The sequence below is a fragment of the Sitophilus oryzae genome, unplaced genomic scaffold (genome assembly GCF_002938485.1).
Source record: "Sitophilus oryzae breed Bouriz unplaced genomic scaffold, Soryzae_2.0 scaffold_1443_pilon_pilon, whole genome shotgun sequence".
Lineage (NCBI taxonomy): Eukaryota > Metazoa > Arthropoda > Insecta > Coleoptera > Curculionidae > Sitophilus > Sitophilus oryzae.
The window spans coordinates 3,353,963-3,377,900 of record NW_022146108.1 but is presented as its reverse complement, the minus strand read 5'-3'; the positions used below and the strand labels follow the sequence as shown (position 1 = coordinate 3,377,900).

Below are 23,938 nucleotides of genomic sequence, written 5' to 3'. Positions count from 1 at the left end.
AAAAGTCAAGACTAGGTAAATTAGAAACATTTAAGTTTTCTATTAATTGATGAATGCACAGTACAACAGTCGTAAAAATAGAATTATATCAATTCTCCTGTATGTATGATGTATATATGATGTATGATAAGTATCCATTTTCGGCGAATTTCTGAATTTTTTTTTATTTTAACTGACACAAAATTATAACTAGTTGTTAAAGGTTGAACTAATTTCACAGCTATATTGCATTAACGTCAGCCGTATCACAGCTACCAAGATTTTGTCAAATAATAAGGATTTACTGATCCTAAATCATAAAAATGAAAATATCTAGGAAACTCTTTGTTGTTTGAAAGATAGGCAACCTTAATAGTATTTTGAAGAGACATAAATTTCACATTGAATATCTAAATAATATACCGGGTGTTTTATTTAAAATAAAGGAGTAATTTGCTTTTAAACGTGCCTAATGTTTACTACTAATTTTGTCCCACCTTGTATATCTTTTTGGACCAAGTTTTCATTCGATGTAAAACAATCGTTATTATAACTACATATTGGGCTATACCGGGTAAATTCGAAAATAGGTAGTTTTTATTAAAATTTAAAAATTGTTCTTCATTTTTAGAAAATGTTAAATATGTCAAAACCATACATTTTAGTCATATACTTCTTCAACAAAACTCATCTTTATTTTTCTTCTAGAATCCAAAAATCAATTAATATATACAGGGTGGGGCGCAGTAACTTCCTTTTTTCCGAGAGCAAATTAAAAACAAGTACTGCTTATAAAAAATATTTATTTTCTAAAAATGAATATATGCAATTGAAAGTTTTAATTCATATTGTTTTAAACAAAACGTTTTGAAGATGGTGCCCTCCATTATCTATGCATTGTTGTACTCGATTTGAAAGCTTCCCATTACACGTTCCAACATAGCTAGTGGAATTTGAGCTATTTCTTGCCGAATACAATTTTTTAGCTGCAGAAGGGTTGTGGGGCGATGTTTAAAAACCTCCGCTTTTAGATATCCCCACAAAAAAAAATCGCAGGGGGCTATATCAGGCGAGCGCGCTGGCCAGGTGATGTCACCCCGAAGAGAGATGAGTCGCCCGGGGAACATTGCCCTTAAAACTTCCATACAAGCACGGGATGTGTGGGCGGTTGCACCATCCTGTTGAAACCACACATTTTCTCGTTCCATTTCTTCAAGACGTGGTGCAAAAAAAGTTTGCAACATGTTCACATACCGCTGTGAATTGACGGTAACTGCTCCTCCATTATCATCCTCGAAGAAAAAAGGACCAATAATCCCATTTCTAGACATCGCGCACCAGACTGTCACTCTATCACTGTGCAGGGGCCTCTCATGAAGTTCCCGAGGGTTATTGTCACTCCAATAGCGCATATTTTGCTTATTGACGCAGCCGGATAGGTGAAAATGTGCTTCATAACTAAAGAAAACCAGTGCGTCATGGGGTAAATCTTCCAATAAAGTTTCGCATGCCGTTACGCGGTTTTGAAAATCACGGGGTAACAGTTCTTGCACAACAACCATTTTGTATGGATGAAAGTGAAGCTCTTTGTGAAGTATTCGACGCATTGATCGGTTAGATATTCCTAGGGCTGCCGCATGCTTGCGAGCAGAGCGCCTTGGAGATCTCAGAATGGACTGTCGAACTGCCTCAACATTTTCTGGCGTTGTAACGGTCTTTTGTCGTCCCGGGCCTTTTTTGATCACATTTCCGGTTGTTCTGAAGTTCTCTACCCACAAAAGAACTGACTTACGGTCGGGAACTGCACCCCTGGGCTGAATCCCAAAGCGGACACGGAACGCTCGTTGCACCGCCACAAATGAATTGCTCGAAAAATACGCTTCCACTGCAAATGCACGCTGTTCTCTTGTCCACCTCATTTTTACGACTGCAGCGTATACAAAACAAAAGTTGCCGAGTGCCTGCGTTCAGCGCCTGTTTCCCCACTCTTCTACGATCTCACCTGCTGTTACAGTGTGATCGCAAAAAAAGGAAGTTTCTATGCCCCTCTCATACGAGCCTCTGCGTCGTATGAGAGGCGCCACACTGTATTAATATAAAGAAAAGAAATACATTAATGATTACATTTTTTATGGAAAGACTCATCCGTTCTGAGTTCATTAATAACCGAATATCTTGTCCCATAGTGCATTCCGTTCTGTCCATCCCCAGTCCAGTGTATTTGGTCACGGTCGCCATGGCTACCGTCTTGGAAGCACCTTTAATAAAGTGGACGGGACACTGAAGGACGTCCCGGCGCGCGATTCCTTTCACATAAATCACGCACGAATAACGACGACGAAATGTGGATATTGTTGTCGTTGGAAGGACTGGATTGCTGGAAACTGGTAAAAGCGTATAGTGAAAGAATTCGGATTACAATGGGATGAAGAACGGGGATAATTGTTTTATTGGATATAATGAAATAAAGTTCGGAGCGATCGGGAATGATTGAAATAGTTGGCAATACTGTGTTAAAGGATTTTAGGGTTAATGATTGGTAATGTGTTTTTTTTAATTGAATTAGGATAGAAAGATATCAACAGAAGTCATTTGTTTTAAATTTGTCGACGTTTCGCAAATTTTATTTGCATCCTCAGGACACTACAAAATTAAGAGAGCAAAATACAATCAAAAAAAAATTTAAAAAATTTAACAAACAACTTAAAACACATATCAGTGAAATTCCACACATATACAATTAGTAAAACTCACCTAATATTAACAATTAAATAAAATACCGTATGATCGAGAAAAAACGGCGTCAAAGGCGGCTGGGGAATGACTATCGATGCTAATTTTGACGAGGTCGAACTCTGCTCAAAGTTAATTAACTTTATTTTGATTTTTTTAGTTTTAAAATTCTTCTTCTTTTCACTTTAAAGATCTTCAAAAAAAATAAATTTTAATTAAAATTAATACTAAATGTAGAAAATCTAGAAGATAATAGTAAGTTTCCGGATACAGAAATCTATATCCAAAAAATATTTTTTTCTGATAACTTGAACTATATCAGTTCTAATTAATAAAAAATCTATATTAGGTAAATCCAGTAAATCGTAATTAATACAGAATGCGTCTTTAAAAGTAAAGAAGAGAAAAATCAAAAAGGCTCTAACCTGCTCTAACCTAACCAAACCTAACAAAATTGGCATTTTAAATTTTATATTGTATTTATTTATTAAATGATAAAATTAAAATACTTATATACTACATGATCTAACACTGTAAGTCTTAGTTTCTTTGGTTTGGTTTACTGTTTGCCGAGTACTATGGGTATAGTTCATTAAATTAATAGATTCTATTCTTATGATTGACATATGCATATTAATTGTTTTCTTAAGTTATGTTACAATGAAACTCACTTTATAAACAGTATAATATAGGTTATTTTCTTTCGAATCGTATTACAAAATATTTTTTACTGTGGACCCTACTAATCAATATACTATGCCTGGTTCAAGAGTCTAAATCTGTACTTACATTTAATTTAATAACAAACCTAGGTAAATTATTTGTCTAAGTTCTGCGACTTACTAAAAAAAACAATTATGATTTTCGAAAGTGATTAATACAGCTTTTTCCAAAATTATACATTACTTCTTGATGTATGTATTATATTAATTCATTTATTTACTTCAGTTGTTCGAAAGTGTATATTATTTCCTACAATCTACCAGTAGTTACGTTAAAAGTTAGGTATGTAAATAAATGACTTACCAGCCTAAAATTATTGAGATTAAATAACGTAATATATAAGTAAATAAAATTGACAATACACCAATAACATATTTTAGCAATAACCATTGATTCCTGCATGGAACTTTGTGATTACAGCATCACTAATTTTGTTTTCATTAAATCCTCTATGCAATAGATTATTTCTTGGACACAGTTTTGTTCATTTAATTAATATGCTTCTTGGAAAACAGAAACTTGGGCATACACAGGAACAGATAGTCTATAAGTAAAGAAGTAATAATACAGGGATTTTGTAAAAATTACTCTCAATCTCACCTTATTGTTTCTAGTACTTCAATTTGGTTTGTTTATAATTTATATATGTATAAATTGAACATCATCCACCAGAAGTATCAACAATTATGAGTTGAATATTGTAAAATATGACCATATTAAGCAAAATTTAAAAGCCTACAATTAATTTTGTCGATAAACACGATACTTCTTTCATCAGCTAACGGATTATTTACTGGTATTAAACATACATTTTCATTTACAGCCACAATCAATGCAATATTAGTAAATCTGAACGGTCTAGTGTGTATGAAACAATAATAAAAGGCTAATCCGTATATTTTAACAGCACAATAATCAAAAATTTTGTCGAAATGTCTCGGTCGGAGGAGTCGGAGGCTTATCGGACGACGAGATTTAGTTAGGTTAGAGTTTTACTGGCCTTACTCTTCTTTATTTTGAAAAAGGCGTTTACTGCATTAAGGATGATTTAATATCGATTTTTTATTGAGTAGAACTGGTGCAGATCGAAACATTTGAAAAAACAATTTTTTGGAATTAGATATGTGTATCTGGATCTTTCTATTCTTTTCTGGTTTTTCTATATAAGGTATTAATTTTTGACAAATTTTATGTCAATTCTGAGTAACTGACGTCTAGAGTTCTATCTCGTCAAAAATAGCATCGATAGTCATTCCTAAGCCGCCTTTGACGCCGTTTTTTCTCGATCATACGGTATATGTATAATTATGTTACTCACATTTAAATCTGGACTTTCTTAGTCCAGACTAATTTATTTTAATTAATGTCATGTTTTTTGTTGTTTTAAAATGTTAAAGAAGCACAATAGTATATTAAACAACGAGTTTCGAAAACGACGTTTTGCACACGAGTTCGACAGTTTGTTGACTCGAGCCACAATGTCAAACTGCATTTTCTAGGCTAGTCGTAGAAAAACATTTTTCAAAAACCGTTTTCAAGATAAGAAAAGGAATACGGCCAAATAAAGTCATTGCTTCGAAACTTGTACGATTCGGAATTGTAGATACAGTGTAAATTCCTCTACAAAACCTTGTTAGAAAAGGTAGGCCCTTCGCGTCGGCTGGGAAAACGAGATTAACAAAAGGATGGGAGCAGAGACGCAACAATTAATTTTATTTCCATGAATATTTAAGGAGGCGAGGGATTTGCGTGGCGGCTTTAAGGGCAAAGCTGTCCCGTATAGACTAAAGCGCCGCCCTATTTAGGGCGACGCATCGGTGTGTCTTACGGATTACGAAATTTACGGTCGCAGGCACCCGTACAATGTGTGCGGGATTTGCGGCAATGGAACCAGATATTTTGCTGGGTTTGGGATGGTTTTAGACGTCCTTACCCTTTCTTTTCTAGCACCCTTAAGGGTTTGTAAGGAACGTCAAATTATAATTCGTTTAATATACTGTAACATGTGTTTTAGAGTGACTGGTTATTTATAAACCCTATATTATATTAGCTATAAACCTCCAAGTATGATGTCAAAATAAACAGTTTTTTTTTCTTAGTCGTCTGTATTGTATATTCTATGACAAATTTAAAATTAACAAGGAAAATGTTGAAAAGTTTTTATTACTATCAAACAATACCGGGTACGTCTCAAAAGTGGCTCACTCCTATATTTTTTTTATTTTTTCATATAAAAAAATGAGATTTGGTATGTTAATATATGACATAAATTAGGATTGATTGACGGATTCAATTGTTTTCGGTCACTTCCTGTTTTACCGGAAATAACTACAACTTTTGATTTTTAAATGATACTCTATTTTTTTTGTATTTTTTTACTTTATTTGATATAATATGACACTCGAATAGAATGACATATCATATTATGTCAACTCTTGACATTCTCGCATATGGTTTATTTGAAATTGTAACATGCGGTTCATAACGACAATTCGACTAGCAAGTGTGTGGTACCAAATTATTCCTTATAAAATGCTTTTTCCAATATGCTAATGAGTCACCCTTGTTCCATTTGAAAAGATTGAGATATGATTAAAATAACGATTTAGGCATCTTTTAACCGACCAGGACAATACACGAAAAACATTATGTTGGATTCTATCCCTTCCTCCCATCCTTTACCCGAAAAACCTTAGTGGGTACGTAGCCGTAGTCGAATACGCAGCGTGACGAGAGAGTGACAAGATCGGCCGAGTACACAGTGTACACCTCCAAGCGCGCGCTATCCTCAAGTGTTTTGTTCAAGCAAAAAATCAACAAGTACGAGTCCAGAACGGGAATAAAGGTGAGTGCCCACAGTCCTGATACATTAACTCACCCTAATGAACTGAGCCCCTTAATTCTCGCCCGTAGCATTGGTCCTTCCGCCGCAGATCCCTTTCTGAACTACATACATATTTTACTTATACTCAATTAAATTGATTATCATAATTAATTTCTCAAAATTATCTAAATATCATTAATATTTTTGTAATATATTATTTTAAATATATTCAATAAAATAAATTCTCGAACAAAATCTATATTTATCTTCTCTTTAACGCAGTAAAAAAAGGTAGTACATTTTTGTCACTGGTTCCACTGGCCAGGAATTTGCCACCGACCGATCGATTTTTAAATTGCCGTACCGGTGTTAAAAGCGATATCTAGCGCTGTTTTGCGATACTGGTCCGGATATTTCTTTTTTACGCTCCAATTTATCGATACGCATTTAGTCTCAACTCTAGTCTGTTCTCTCTCTTAATAATTTAATTTTTAATTAATAAATACACTCAATTAATACGAACACCTTAGTAAAAATAATAATTATTTTCTCATATCATATTTTATTGTAGAATATATCATTCTTACTCTCTCTCTCTCTCTCTCTCACACACACACGCACATACACTCTCTCAGTTAATTATTCTATTTCTCTCTTATTCTCTTAATTAATTACTCTCTCTCTCTCTCTCTCTCTCAGTTAATTATTATATTCTATAATATTTTATTTTCTCACCTTATAAGGTGAAAATATAATAATTATTTTCTCATATAATATTCTATTGTAGAATATATCATTCTCTCTCTCTCTCTCTCTCTCTCTCAGTTAATTATTATTATATTCTATAATATTTTATTTTCTCACATTATAGCATTCCATTTCTCTCTTACGCTCTAATTAATTATTATACTCATTTTCGCTATGTCTGCAGACGCTCGCAAATTAAAAACTCTTATAGCTCAACGCTCTGTAGAACTTACTAAAATTAAAGAACTTAAAAATCCGCTGATCAAGCTCTTGAAGATCAAATTTTCACCCTAACTTTAGATGTCGAGCAAAACACTTAGAAGATATTTATAAAACTTTTGATAAGATTCATAATAATATAATTTTATTAGTTTCCGCACAGGATAATGGCGATATTGATCCTCATGTCAAAATTCAAACTGAATTTAATGATTATTATTTTCACATTGAAGCATTATTCACAAATTTATTTCCGCAAACGAAATCGGAGCTGGATACTACACAATTACAAAACACTACTGCTCAATGTTCGGTAAAACTTCCTAAAATTGAGGTACCCCATTTTGATGGTGAATTTAAACATTGGCAAACATTTATCGATATGTTTGATTCTCTTATACACTGTAACTCGTCTCTTAGTGATATATCGAAATACAACTATCTAGTGAGTTTCTTACGAGGTCCTCCTTTAGCTTTGGTATCTAGTACTCCACTTGCCAATCAAAATTATAATATAGCATATCAAGCCTTAAAAAATAAGTACGATAAGAAACGTTTGATTGCAAAAGCTCACTGGCAGGCTCTAGAAAATATTAAGCCCATCTCTAACGAAAATAATCATGAAGCTCTAAGAAATATGATTGATATTTATACTCGTAATATTACAATTTTAAATAACTTGGGTTTTCCCACAGAGAGCTGGAGTTTTGTGCTATTTAATATGATTTATGATAGACTTCCAGAAATTTTGCAAACTAATTTTGAACTGGAATGTGGCTCTGTTTTATCACAAGATATGCTATACCTCAAATCATACGATACACTCATTGAATTTTTAGAAAAACAATGTTCAGCTAAAGATACAATCTCTCTAACTAAATCGTTTTCTCATTTTAATAAAAATAGTAATTATGACAAAACTAAAACGAAGTATTCACAAAAAAGTTATAAAAATAAACCTACCTCTTCCTTTGTTGTCAACACTCAGTTGAAACAAAATTTAACTTGTCAAGTTTGTAACAAGGATCATTTTATTTATAACTGTCCAGATTTTATTGCTTTTACTCCAAAACAGAGATATGATTTAATTAAATCCCGAAGTTGGTGCTCAAACTGTCTCGGCACTAGACATTCTTCTAAGAGTTGTAATTCTCGTTCCTCATGCCGAACTTGTGGCAAAAAACATCATTCGCTTTTACATTTCGAAGGTCAAATAACAACTCCTGTAAACGTTCCTCCATCCACTTCATCGCAAACTCTTCCAGTTCTGCAAGCAAGCAGCTCTATCTCAGAAGTTGTATCTACAAATTTATTTGCAAAACATAAGAATAAAGCTCTTCTTTCTACAGCATTAATCAATGTTCAAGATGCGTGGGGTAATTTTCATGTAATACGCGCTGTAATTGACAGTGGAAGTGAAAGTCACTTTATTTCAAAATCTTGTTTTAATAAATTAGGTTTATCTAAATTTTTCCTCCCCATCCAATTGTGTGGCATCGGGAAAAATATTTCCAAAGGTTCTCACGGTGTTAGATGCAACATTAAACCTATTGGAAAGTCTGATCCGATCTACTCCTTGGAGTTTATTATATTAAACGAAATTAGTGATAATTTACCGATTAATTCTCTTCCCGTTGAACAGTTCTCAAAGTTTTCTCAATTGCCCTTAGCTGATCCCAACTTTCACCTCTCTAAACCCGTAGATATACTTTTGGGTGCAGATATTTATGGTTTCTTGATAACAGGAAACAAACTCCTCTCAGATCCAGATCAACCCGTCGCTTTAGAAACTATATTTGGATGGATAATTACAGGAAGAGTTAAAACATCTAGTGTTTCACTCTCTGTAAACTCATACTTTCTTACCTCTTATGCTTCCTTGGATCAATCACTTCAAAGATTCTGGGAGTTAGAGGACGTTCCACAATCCTCGACGCTTTCTTCAGATGAAAAGCTTGCCGAAGAACACTTTTGTAAAACATTTTCATGCACTCTTTCTGGACGTTATAAAGTATCTTTACCATTTAAAACTTTGGAACCGATTTTTGAAGGTTCTAGAGATGTCGCCCTTCGTAGATTTTTCTCGCTCGAAAAACGATTGCTTCGAAACCCCCAATTGTATTCTCAATATTCTAATTACATGCGTGAATATTTAGATTCTCAATATATGATTGCCGTGCAAAATCCTTCTCCCAACGCTCATTCTTATTATCTGCCTCATCATTGCGTAATCCGACCAGATAGTCTCACGACCAAACTTAGAGTTGTCTTTGATGCTTCCGCTCGAGATTACACAAATAAATCGTTGAATGACACTCTCTTAACTGGGCCAAAATTACAGTCAGATATTTTATCTATTTTACTTCGATTTAGATCGCATTTGATTGTATTTGCTAGCGATATTAAACAAATGTTTTGTCAAATTCTTGTTAATGAAAATCATACTGAATACCTCAAAATTTTATGGCGATTTAACGCTAATGAGCCCATTCAAGAATACAAACTTACTCGCGTTACTTTTGGTTTAAGCTGTAGCCCATTTTTAGCCATTCGAGTTATAAAACAAATTGCTTTAGCAAATTTAGTAAAATATCCCGAAGCATCAAAGATTTTAGATATGGATACGTATGTCGATGATATTATATCTGGTTGCGATTCTCTTTCTCTTGCTATAAAAATTCAACGCGATCTCATTTCTATACTCAAACACAGCGGTTTTGAACTTAGAAAATGGACTTCGAATAGCTCAAATTTTCTTTCTCAGTTATCGCCAAATGAATGCAAAATGGATTCTTCTCTCTCTTTAAATATAAATTCTCTTTCTTCCTCTAAAGTTCTAGGACTAAACTGGAATCCCTCTACAGATGAATTTTTCTTTGATTCACCAGCGTTGTCCTTGACAAACAAAATCTGTAACAAACGCCATATTCTTTCACAACTCGCAAGCATATTCGATCCCTGTGGCATGTTGGTTCCTCTCACTCTTCACCTAAAACTGATTATACAAGATTTGTGGAAGTTAGGTATAAATTGGGATGATCCTGCTCCCAATAACATTGCTACTTCTTGGTATCAACTCGTTCAAGAATTACCTTGTATTTTCTCTCTCAAAGTTCCTCGATATTTTCTCACTCACTCTCAAATATTTATCCCTGGAAGTACATGGTTTTTGTGATGCTAGTGAAAAAAGGCTATTGTGCAGTAATTTATTTTAGGATAATTCTTCCAGATAACTCTGTAAAACAAATTTTGTCTGCGCTAAAGGCAAAGTAGCTCCACTCAAAAAATCTCAATTCCAAGACTGGAACTCTGTGCAGCCTTACTTCTGACCAGGTTAATTGATTTCGTTAGAACTTCTCTTTCTAATAAACTTATTAATGTTAGTACGATTGCATGGTCCGACTCGATGGTTGTTTTGCATTGGCTTAAAAGTGAACCATATAAGTGGAACACCTTTGTAAGCAATCGAGTTTCCCAAATTCAAGAGAAATTACCTCCTTCTTGTTGGCGTCATGTAGTCTCCAAAGACAACCCCGCTGATCCAGGTTCTCGTGGTCTTCAACCTAGCGAGTTACTCGACAATGCCTTATGGTGGGCGGGACCTCCATGGCTAAGCCAACCGGAATCTTATTGGCCGCAATCAATCTTTACTTTCCCTGAAATTGAAGAAGAACAACGAAAAGTTATATTGACATGTACTTCACAGCCCTCATTGTTTGATACTCTCTTTGAAAAGTTCTCTTCTTTCTCTAAAATTATAAATATTGTCACGTTTTGCAGACGCTTTCTCTATAATACTCGACATTCTAAATCTCGTAAAACCTCTCCTCTCTCGAAATTTGAAATAAATGAAACTCTAGAATGTATTATTAAATGTGTTCAATCACAATATTATGCTAGGGAAATTCTCTTAATAAATAATTGCAAATCTCTACCTAAATACTTAAGAAAATTGACCCCTTTATCGACACCAATGGAATTCTTAGAGTTGGTGGTCGCTTGCGTCAATCTTCTCTAAATTTCTCTCAAAACATCCGCACTCTTACCCAATAATCATAAATTTACTACTCTACTCATAGAATATACTCATAAACTCTATTTGCATCCCGGTCCCCAAACTCTTCACTATATTCTCGCTCAACAATACTGGATTGTTTCTGCTAGAAAAACAATTCGTAGTGTTCTCTTTAAATGTCCTCAATGCTTTCGCGCTAATCCAGTAATGCCTCAGCCTCCTATTATGGGAGATATTCCTGCTGTAAGACTTTCTCAAGTAAAACCTTTCTCTGAAGTTGGATGCGACTATGGTGGTCCATTCTCTTTATTAAGATATCGTGCACGAGGTGCTAAGTCCTGTAAAGCCTATATTTGCTTATTTGTGTGCATGGCCACGAAAGCTTTGCACTTAGAACTGGTTTCCGACCTTTCCTCCGAGACTTTTCTGGGTGCACTGCGTCGATTCATTTCTCGTAGAGGTCGCTGCAATCATATTTATTCCGATTGTGGAACGAACTTTGTCGGAGCTTCTAGAGAACTGATTAATATGCTAAAATCCGCCGCTGAGCAAGAACAAATTTCCTGGCACTTCAATCCTCCAAGCGCGCCTCATTTTGGTGGCCTGTGGGAAGCAGGAATAAAGTCTGTAAAACTCACATTAAAAGGGTCATTGGTGATCAATTGCTCACGTATGAGGAATTTTATACGCTACTGGTTCAAATAGAAGCAGTGCTTAATTCTCGTCCATTGTGTCCACAAAGCTCTGATCCTAATGATTTGTCAGTTCTTACTCCAGGACATTTTTTAACCCTAGAGCCGTTAAACGCCCCTCCGGAAGATAATCTTTCCGGGATAAAATTAAATCATCTCTCTCGCTGGCAGTTGATATCACGCTTGCACCAAAGCTTTTGGAGCCGATGGTCTAAAGAATACCTTCAAACACTTTTACAAAGAGCTAAATGGAATGACTCTACTATTCCAATAGAAATAAACTCGGTTGTTTTAATAAAGGATGATAATCTTATTCCGCTCAAATGGAGCATTGGAAGAGTCTTAGAGATTCACCGGGCCATGATCGTGTTACACGCGTGGTTACTTTAAAAACAGCAAAGGCATTCTTAAAAGACCAGTGACAAAGATATGCCCACTGCCTTACTGCAAATCTCATAATTAAAATTTACTCTCTAAAAAAAAACATAATCGCAAAAAAAACATAATCGCAAAAAAAACATAATCGCAAAAAAAAAACATAATCTCAAAATAAACATAATTCACATCTCTTATTTAATTACTTTTCTCTACTCTATAACAAATGTAAACTCTCTTAATATTTAATTAAATTACGCTCATACATTAACCCTAATAATGCATTTTTATAAATTTCCTCTAAATTTAACTCCATAAATTTCACTCTTAGTTTCTTTTAAACATAACGCATTTTTCACTTTTTTTTTATTTTACTTTACTATTCTCAAACGAAAATGGAAAATATTTCATTTTGGTGGGCGGTATGTTGGATTCTATCCCTTCCTCCCATCCTTTACCCGAAAAACCTTAGTGGGTACGTAGCCGTAGTCGAATACCAGCGTGACGTAGAGAGAGTGACAAGATCGGCCGAGTACACAGTGTACACCTCCAAGCGCGCGCTATCCTCAAGTGTTTTGTTCAAGCAAAAAATCAACAAGTACGAGTCCAGAACGGGAATAAAGGTGAGTGCCCACAGTCCTGATACATTAACTCACCCTAATGAACTGAGCCCCTTAATTCTCGCCCGTAACACATTACATAACCAAATCTATTTTTCCAAGGCTCATTGATTAAAAATTAGTGTTTTTAACACAAACATGGCACTCTAGATTGAAATCTAAAATACGATTTTTAAGTGAAAATGTCAAAATTTGACGTATGATATGTCATTTTATTCAGAGCTTCATTTTCTATCCAACAAAGCAATTCTCCTAAAATGCGTAGTTTCGGAGATACAGGGTGTAGAAATTTCATTTCTATTTTGATCTGTTCCAAATAATTTTTGAACTATCTTCGACCTGTGTAAAATTATTGAGTGAAAAAATAGACATTTACGACGTTTTCTACGTGAAAAAGGTCTCTAGGTAAAAATCGCTACGAGTCATGGTTGTCGAGATACGAGATATTTAGAATCGTATTTAGAATCAAAATTATCAATACCTGTCATCATTGACAAAAATTAAACATGTTGACTAAATAGTTTTAAACTGATCAATCAACATCATAAAATTGAAATGTTTTTGTGCCAAAAGTTCAACAGAAACTGTTTTATCATCATTTTATCGTAGAAAAATTTATGATTAATTAAAAAAGAATTCCCAAATTTATTATTTCAGTCAAATAACAATCTACTGAACGTATTTATTTTTTTGTTAATAATGACATGTAGTGTCTATTTCCATTCTAAATATCTTGAAAACGGTTGTTCGTAGCGATTTTTACCAAGAGACTTTTTAACGTAAAAAGTCACAAAAAAGAAAAAAAACTTTCTACGCGTATTTTCATAAACAAGATAAAAATTGTATTTTTAAATTTCTATCATAAATAAACCTAGTTTAAAAGGGGATTATCATTTTATTTAATTTAATTTAACCAGATAATTTTATATTATTATTTTAACAAACTTGAAAATTTGTTTCAAACAGCATTGAAAATGAACTTGTACAGATTCTAGATAACCCGCGGTCAATCAGTTAGTTATTAATATTTTTAAATGGTCGAAAAACGCAACATTTTTAATTTTGCCTGGTATTTCAGGAACTGAGACAGCTGGAACAAATTTATATATAGCATCTTTAATCTCAGAAAAAAGTAGTGTAGTGATATAAAAATCGCATGTTTGTAGCTCCACTCATAAACGAGAAACACTGTACAAGACACCCTGTACAACCTGGTGCGGAGCACAACGAAAGGAAGAGAGATAGAAAAGGGTCCAGTTCTATGTTAGGAAAGATTTCAACAGACTACTTTTATTAATATAATAATAATAATAATAGAAAAAACTTGGTCCATAGTAGAAGATGCAGACAAGCTTACCCGCTGGAAAGAAAAGGCTCTACACGGAAGGTTTTCCCATGACCTAGACCAAGACACTGTCGACAAATAAGCGTCGTACAATTGGTTAAAACATGGAGAGATACAACCGGAAACTGAAAGGTTTTTTATAGCCATCCAAGATCAAGTGATTAAGACCAATAATTACCGAAGATACATCTTAAAAGACGGAATTGAGTCTGACTTATGCCGAAGGTGTAAGACAGCAAGTGAGACAATACATCACGTCATAGGAGGATGCCAAGCTATAGCACAGAGTGACTACAAATTTAGACACGACCAAGTGGGAAAGATCATACACCAAGAACTAGCATTGAAGTATAAACTCATAAAGCGTAAAGTTAACTACTATCAGTACGAACCTGCTACAATCCTTGAAAACAATGAATATGAAATGTACTGGGACAGAACTATAATAACAGATTAAAGGCTAGAACACAATAGACCAGACATAGTAGTGAAGAAGAAAAAAGAAAATGAAGTGTTGCTCATAGATTTTGCGGTGACAAACAACAATAACCTAACACAAACATACAGAGAGAAGATTACCAAATATATTGATTTATGTTTTGAAATTAAGGATATGTGGAAATACGATCGAGTCCGGGTCATCCCATTAGTACTATCGAATATAGGTGTAATACCAAAAACACTAATTGAATCGTTGTAGGCAATAGACTTAGAACCCTACCACTACCAATTTATGCAAAAATCTGTAATCCTTAACACCTGCCATACAGCAAGGCGATTTCTACACATGTAACTTAACCGGGAACGTTTCTAAGCCAGAAAAGTTATCACCATCATGGTTGAGACGAGTCACTCCTCCAACCACGAGAAACCAACGGATGTAGTTGTGATAAAACGACATAATAATAGCTCCGATATAACGGAGTAGCAAGGTACAGCTTGCCATGCTAGAGCCGTTCGCTACACAAAGAAGGTAATGTGACTAACACTACTCTTCATCCGCGTATTATTACTTCAGGATTGTGAATCCCAAGTACTCATTTAAGGCTGAGTCGACCTAGGTACCCAAACTATTTTTATTTTAATAACAATAGTTGGCTGATGAAATGCCGGCTGTAGGATTCGAACCCACAACCTTTAAATGTGGCACCGGGCACCTTTAAACTATTACTATTATTAATTTCACTACTTTTATTAATTTTATTAATAATTTGATTGATTTGTTGCCTCAATGTAAAATTATAATTTCTAAATACAGAAATTATTTCAGTAGCAGTTACGCACAAAATTAAACACCGTCCTCTAATATTGTTTAATTTAATACTTTTATTAATTCTACTACTAAAGACGTTTAATCTAACAAATGGACTTTAAATAGTTAACTACCATGAAATTACTTCACAGTAAACCGGAAGAAAATATCCTCATCTCGTAAAGGAACCTCATAAACGTGCCCTTAAATCCCTATAGTAATAGGCATAGTAATAGACAAAAGATTTTAGAGCAAATATAAAATCGTGCAATAAGGAGCGCCATTTAGAAAATCAGACTCCTGTAAAAAGAGTGCTAACAAAAGCATTAGTGCCGTTTTACAGATTTAACCAGCAACGAGCGCATTTTTAGTGGGGGGCCGTTAAACCACTTTTAAACCGTAAATAATAAAAAAATTATTACTGTACTTTTTATTAGTTTTTCTAGATTAAATGCATTAGTTTATGAATCATTCAGATTAGGTACGTTTCTAAATGTAGAAGTTAATTTTATAGTTTTTCAAAAGACACATTGTAATAAGGTAAGTTATAGAACAAGGACTAACATGAACTAGCACAACGTGTAGGAGTTAATACAGATAATAAAGAAGGACTAATCAAATCTGAACTTTACCTCAACGAGGGTTTATGATGTCCAACGGGTAACTCTACACACGGGCAACAGGAAAGGATGGAATTCTGGACTGTTCTGTACTACGGTCTGGATCGGTCTTCTTGCTCTACAATTACGAACAACCAAATAAGACTTAAGAAAGATAACACTCAACTAATCTTTCTACACCATGTGGGCGTGGAAAAGTCGAAAATCGTATAGGTCTAGGTTTTAAACTAAAATTTAGGCCAAAATTTTAGGATACTTAATAGATGAACACACAGGTATAATTAATATAAAACCTTATTACAAACCATTTTCTGCAAAAAAATTATAAGTAAATGAGTATCGGAAACCAATGAGTTATGACAAAAATATTTTTAAGAAAAGAAATATACAAATAAGATAAGTCTTATTTTTAATATTTTTAAGGGTTATTATCCAAAACTAAAATTATGAATTTACATCAATATTTACTATTTCATTTAAATTAATATTATGAAATTCCATATAGCTTTAATTTCTTTGACTTGAAATAAAGTTAAATATATTAAGATTTTAAAACAAAAAAACATGTAAGAAAAGTATCTAATCAAAATAGTCAACTTACCTTCTTAGGGAATATTGATGTGTAGATTTTTCTATTTAATTGTGCTCTGAAAGAATAAACAAATAATTATAATTACAAATATGTTATTTACTACTATATGATATTTACTCAAAATTATAAGTTAACGAAGGATATTTACTCCATTTTGTGGGTTAAACTGTTTTCGAATCATTGAACAAGGTCATGAAACAGTTGAAGACATAAATGAAATAATGTTGTAAGTGCTAAAAAATCGGTATGTAATGTTTTATTTTTGTAAAATGCCTAAAGTTCCATAACCAACAACATATACAGGGTGTTATGTTTAAATAAGTGAAAATATTTTCAGGGCTAGTAGATCTCGAGAAAAGAAACATATTTTCTCTTTACCGTTTTTCAAAAAAATCCAAAATAACCGAGTTATTATACTTTGAAAATTAAAAAAAAATTTTTTTGAAAATTCCACACCTGTAATTTTTAACCAATCAAAACGTGTTTTTTGACAAATCACCATGGCAACGAATACATTTTAGTGAAAATTTTTTCCTTGTGGGTACCCAACAGCGAATTATACTGGAAATTTTTTAACGTTTATAATGACAGAATATCTTTTTGAGAGTCTGGTTTTTATTTGTTTACATGATAATTTTGATACATTTCAATTACAAAGGTGAGATGAAAGTTTGTAAAATGCTTCCATACGCTTGACTTCGATTTCCTAGTATGTCCGGGTGTCCGTATGTATATTCCGGGTGTCAACTGCTTAATCTCCTGGCTAATATTTTCTTTGCTTTCATGACCGAAGAGAAACATATTTTTTAAGCCGTGCCGCTTGACCGCTTCAAAACTGAAATAGTTTTTAGGTTTGGGTGTCACTTAGTTGTCATAGTAACTAAATAATCAATTCGACCAAAAATCGAAAAATACAATTATTTAATTATTTGATTTTCAAACACAATTTGGTGTGGAATTTTCTTACCGAATACCACACGACGTCAAATTAAATCCGGATATTTTTTCTCGCTCATGAATACTTTTAGAAAATTATCCCGAGTCGAAGACGAGTCGATGAGCTCGAAAAAATTTCCGGAAATAATTTGACTTCTAGTGGTATTACTAGTGATAAAATTTTGAGAACCACTGGATCTTTTCTGGATTTTTTTCTTGTAAATTTAATTTACTACCTATGTTGTCATTTTATCAACAAATTATGTTTTTTAACTAAAAACTAAAAAAAATTCCAAATTTTTCTCAAAATATTCCAAATTTTCAATTTTTTTTTCGCGAACAAACCTCATAATCGTGTTTCAGGGTTTAAAATAAACTACACCTAAGAATATTTGCACTTATTTAAGACTCACCCTGTATAAAACGTGAAGTGCCACGGTTATTTGTATTGAAAAACAACAGGGACACTGCTCATTCTTATACATTAGTTATGGAACAAAAAATCATTGTTTACTTCGAAATAATAATTTTGGCACTTAGTACATTATTTATTTCAATTATGTTTACGTTAAAAAATTGATCGAGTTAAAATGCAAATAAAAATTAAGCGATTTAAAAAAATATTTGTAAAAACATTTATTATAATAAATATTATTAATTTAAACACATTTTTGAGACTTTTAATGTAATTGTAATTATGCTAATATTCAATAATTAAAACAATTAAAAAAATATATATTTCTCTAAAACGCTTGCAAAAAGAATTTGCGTAAAGACATTAAACTTACTTTTTAACATGGCAATTAAAATACTTTAATACGTCACGTAGTAGGTGTTAAAATCTCAAGTAAACAGTGTATATATAAATTATAATAACGTTAGCTTATTGTAATAAAGCTTAAACGCTCATAACATACTGTGCACATACATAAGGAAAGCGAGTGAGTTTAATTACACTATATAAACATTTTATAAACTGCTATTATATTAGGTCTCCTGTCGGTGTTAATGAAATAGTTAATAGAGAGAAACTGTTCGTGTATTTTAGATGTTTTAACTTAGACATTAGAAATTGCATTTAAGTTAGAAGCATTTTAACATTTTGGTAATTATTGAAATATATTTTTTAAAATCTTATAAAGAGCCAATTAATTGACAAATTATTTATAACAATAATTTATTATTGAATATACAGTTAGTCCTATTTAAAAAAACCTCAACATTGCCCAATATCTCAATAATAAATATATTAAGCAAAACTAGCTATATTCGATACCAATTAAACTTTTAGTTACGTAATCGAGTGCGCGATTTTTAAATTCATTGTTGCCAACCATAGACATATTCGGCGTCGGGATGACTAACTGGAATTAAAATTTCCCGCTGGGGATTCAGGTGTAGCTCTGCTGTAAAAAATGTCAAGTTGCTACATTTATTTATTTATTTCCTGACGTTGTCATTCGTTTTGACACTTTAGTTTTGTGTTACGAGTTTTTGGTTTAAATAAATAGTGTTTGGTTTGGTTTGGCGATACTTTAAGCTAGCAAACCTTGCAGTCGAACATTGTTCTTTTTAGAATCTTTATAATTAATTTATTTTTGTTTCTTAAAATATTTTGACTAAAAGAAAATATGCATAAGTGAGCATTGCTGTGCCGGTCAAGCTTAATCACGTGACTAAAAGTTTATTTGGTATGAACTGTAGGTCAGTGGATTCAGTGTAAATAATTATACAGACCGGACCACCGTAGTAGTAACATAGGCAGAACCGGACGAATTAGCGTATACCCGTCCCACAGTGATAGAAAATGCAATTCTAGCAGTTCAAAATTATGTAGGCAATTCTGGTAATGTTTTTATTAATAAGGCAATTCTGGTAATGTTTAAATTAAATAATAAGTATATTCAAGTTCAAAATATTCATTTCTAATTTACTATACAGCATTGTCCATGAAAAGAAAAACTTAGGGAAGATACAATGCGTGTCTAAAGTCAGGAACCCCCTCCTATTAACTTTTGAATCATTTGGTATATTTTAATGAAAATTTGAGGACTTGAGTAAGACAACATAGGCTAAATTTTAGGCATGAAATGACAGACATAAATGTCAAAATGACAGTTGGGCGCCATTTTGGAAACAAAAATTAAATAGAAAGGGGGGTCGAGTAATACCTTATTTAAAAGATATTTTTCTTCTCTTTTCATCCCTAAAGTTTGAAGCATCTGTCATTATCCAAAAAAAAATGGCGTTATGTCAAAATTAAATGATCTATACTATCTCTTCAATTTTTACACGAATCTATTTTTTTCAAAATTGAACTTGACGAATTTTTAGTAGTCACACATAACAATTTTATGAATTTTTAAGGTAAGAGACTAAAAAAATTAAATTAAAATTAGAAATTTTTGAAGATTTGGCACTCGATTTGACATTTCTGTCATTTTATGCCTAAAATTTTGCTCACGTTATTCTACTCAAGTTCTCAAATTTTCATAATAATATATCAAACCATTCAAAAGTTAAGGGGGGGGGGGTCCAGATTTTAGACAAGCCCTGGTGTTAATAGTAATAAGGATAGTCTTAGCGAATTACTTTATATATTTTCAAAAGAGTATATATATACCTCTGGATATTAATTTCTCAGTAACGACCTTACAAGATAGACATCCTTAATAGGTTAACAATCGGATAAATAACATTATTTATTTATACATAACTATCAACATGGAAATAATTCTGCTATAATATAGTTTATTTTATACTACAATATTATAAAAATATGATACAGATTATAATAGAAAGTTGAACCAATTCGTCCTAAGAATATAAACGTTTTTTTTCTTCTATTTTCCAAACTTATTAATTTCCAAACCCCCAGTTTTGACAGATTTTGTATGTAAACGTACCAAAATTGAAAGTTTGGAGGTTAATATTTGAAAAATAAAAAAAAGAAGTTTACGTAAATCTAATGTCTACCTAATGAAGATATACTTTGTATCTAGAATCTAGATATTATGTTAGGTATGATATCTTATCGTATAACTATAAAAGAAATCATAAAACTATAAACATAAAAATGATAACAGTTTTGAATTATTACAAAACATTAATTATTACGAAACAAATATGAAAATAATTGGAGTTCAAGGTTTATCTAAATCAGTTTTTATGAATCGTTCTCCAAAAATTATTTTCATACAATATACTACACAAGATAATAAATTGTACTATTTCCAAAAATAACGATAGTAGGCTATGGATTGTCGGATAAGGACAATAATAATCAATTTTGGATCGCCAATGTTTCAGGAGATCTGTGTTCGCCCTTCATCAGGGCTAACAAAATAAAAATGATTTCGCTGATCTAGTCAACATAGTGATCTCGGATCTACATATAAAATGTTAAAATTTGTATAAAAAAAGTTAAAAAAGACATTTATTTATATACATATTTGAAGGGCGTAAACTTTCAAGCCTCAGTGCAAAAACGATAGTGTTCTGACTTTCGCAGTCATTCTTCATTATTCATGGAAAGAGATTCAAACGAACAAACAAACAAACAGTTATAAAAAAGGGTACCTAACTATAGAGGTTCAGGTGGAAGTAGAAGATCAATAACATCTCGACAGTAAATACTGTCTTGCCTAGGTGGTAGAACTCTCAAACTGGAAATAAGGGGATCGGAGGATACTAAGAGGATATTAAATAAATCTTCGTTGGTGTGCTTTCGAGATATTTTTCGAGTGTTATGCTCCCTGTAATATTTTGTCTCTTTATGGCGAGATTCTTGAGCATCCTCTCCTAATTGACCTATCGGAATTAAAAAATGTTCAATGACTTCCCTACTGTGCATTAAAATCTTATGTACTGTTGGGGGCATTGGGTACCACGCATAAAGATTAACATATAGCTCAGCTGTTTCGAAGGCATATTGGCCAAAACGGGTTGAATTGATTGGGTAGCTGCAGTTTAAAGTTTTTAGTAAAACACTACATCTATAAATAAGGTTTTGATCTATTCCGGTTATATTAGATGATAATAAAGGGTCAGCAAAAAATCTTCTGGCGGTATTCCCGTCATTGGTGTTACCGATACCTGGCTTTGGTTGATCTATTATTAGTCCGGTTTCTGCTCTAAATTTACGAATGATTTCTTTTTTTCTGTTTTCGAACTGATCTTTTTGATTTTTCGGAACCCGCCAAACTTTTATGTTAAGCCTATATGAAATATGAATCAAACACTCAAAAAACCTAATATAGGCATGAAGGGTAGACAAGCCGAGGTTTAGAGCATCAGAGTTAATAGGTAATGTTTTAATATTATCAAGGTTGTTAAATTGTGCAGGGCCGGCATGACAAATATAACATTTTTGTGAGGATGTTGACATTAACGAATTACAAACCTTGCCATCTACCATAGTTCGTAACAATTTATGGTGTATAACATACTCATTATTATTTAAATTAATTTTCATTGTAGACAGCTGATCGATTTGATTCTCAATATGGACAAATTCGGCTTTTATTACTTCGCTGGTCTCTTTGATAAATTGGATTCGCACAGGCCTACAAAACCGTGTAGAGGATGTTCGAGGATTTTGCCATAAGATTTTTTTATTTTTTTCATGATTAACCTGCAATTGCAGTGGAACTATGGAAGTAGTCAGTATATTTGAGTCATCTCCCTCGCATACCTGTTTATAGTTACTTTGACTGCCACTTCCATCTGAACCCCACTTATAAATCATCGTTAAATTAGTGACAGTCTCATTAATATTATTGGTAAAAGTAGGTAAAACAACTTTTTGCATCTCTAAAACTCGGGACGCAGTGTGGTTTAAAATATTTTGTAAAGGTACTTCGATTGACGTATTTGTAGCCAGAATATTAAAAGGGTAACATTTTTTTTTTGCTTCGATAATTTTGTCGTATGTCGGGAATAATTTTTTTAGTCCTTTTTTAACGATGAGGTTTCTTATACCGATATATTGGTATCTTGTAAACTTAAAGCCAACAAATAACGCAAGCGCCTCTTCTGGAGAAAATGATACTTGCCGTAGATCCTCGGTCCTAGTTTCCAATTTCTTTAACCTAGTTGCTGTCTTGGGGGAAAATCTCATTTTATGCAACATTGACGCAACATCCCGTTTACCATTCTTACGCAGTTTTATTTCTGTGGCTAAACAAAGTTCATCCTCGGTGTTCAATGAGACCTCTTCCTGAACTCTTCTGCGCTTAGTAACTTCACTTCCTTCTTCGAATGATATTTTCGGACGGCCAACTCTCGAAGAAGAACTTCTGACTGAATGACTATCTGGAGACGAAGTGACTATCACGCTAGAAAGCCATTGCTCGTTATTTTTTTTAAATTTTGTTTCAAATCTTCTCGCTTTGTTCCATTTCTCAGTCAAATTTTTTGTAAAGCTATCAATAACTTTTGTGAGTAATTTCTGGGTACTATTTGTTGGTTCATCATTACCAGTAACATATAAAATATAATCTAATAGCAATTTCTGACATTCCGTGTGCCTTGGACGCAAAGGACAAATTGACTTTGCTATATCAAACAGGTCCGCTCTCTTTATAGATGTAACTTTACCTAAAATAAATTCAAATTGCATCAAAAGGGGCAAAAGGTGGCAAGCCTAATTTAGCTTATCGAAAAGAGAAAATATCATAAAATATTATAAATATTGTATTTAAAAGTCATATTTAGTCGTTTCAAAGTTCTGCTCTACCATAATGTCAGTAAGATATTTTTCCGTTTGGATTTACAAGAAACTCTACCAAAAAATCAGGCGCGTTACAACTAGCATGAAAATACTAAAAAACTAGCTTACATACCTCCAGAAATATGTACCATTTTTATAATATTCACAACTTCTTGACACACTTACTTATAACAATTTAAAAATGTCATTCCAAATCGCAGAGATGGTTGACACTTCATATGGCACAAGCCCGCTTGATTTTTAGCATCATTTAAACTTGATGATTTTGCGCAACGTGTTTACAAATGATACTGTGATATCAAGCAGATATCCCTAATACGTTTTCAGTTTATTTTCAAGTAAAATATTTCAATGATAAAATTTAATTTTGAAATGCTAGAATTGCATTTTCTATCACTGTGCGTCCGCCGGATAAAAAGCAGGCGAAAAAATGTGATAAAATAAAAATAGGTAGATATGTGATAAGAATGTTTCAGAATTTGTATTTATTCGTGTTTTAATAGCCAAAACGAATACATAGATTCTCGCTACAGTT

At 32.9% G+C, this 23,938-nt stretch overlaps 1 protein-coding gene across 1 annotated transcript; it reads right to left on the bottom strand.

Annotated features, from left to right (window-relative positions):
* Window positions 1–869: 869 nt before the first annotated feature.
* Window positions 870–1,898, bottom strand: LOC115877337. The gene has a single exon (XM_030893484.1). The coding sequence runs from the start codon at window positions 1,896–1,898 to the stop codon at window positions 870–872; it is 1,029 nt and encodes a 342-aa protein (XP_030749344.1).
* Between the last annotated feature and the right edge of the window lie 22,040 nt (window positions 1,899–23,938).

Coding starts and splice junctions, on each gene's coding strand:
- LOC115877337 (XM_030893484.1), bottom strand. CDS start 1,898: ATGAGGTGGACAAGAGAACAGCGTGCATTTGCAGTGGAAGCGTATTTT.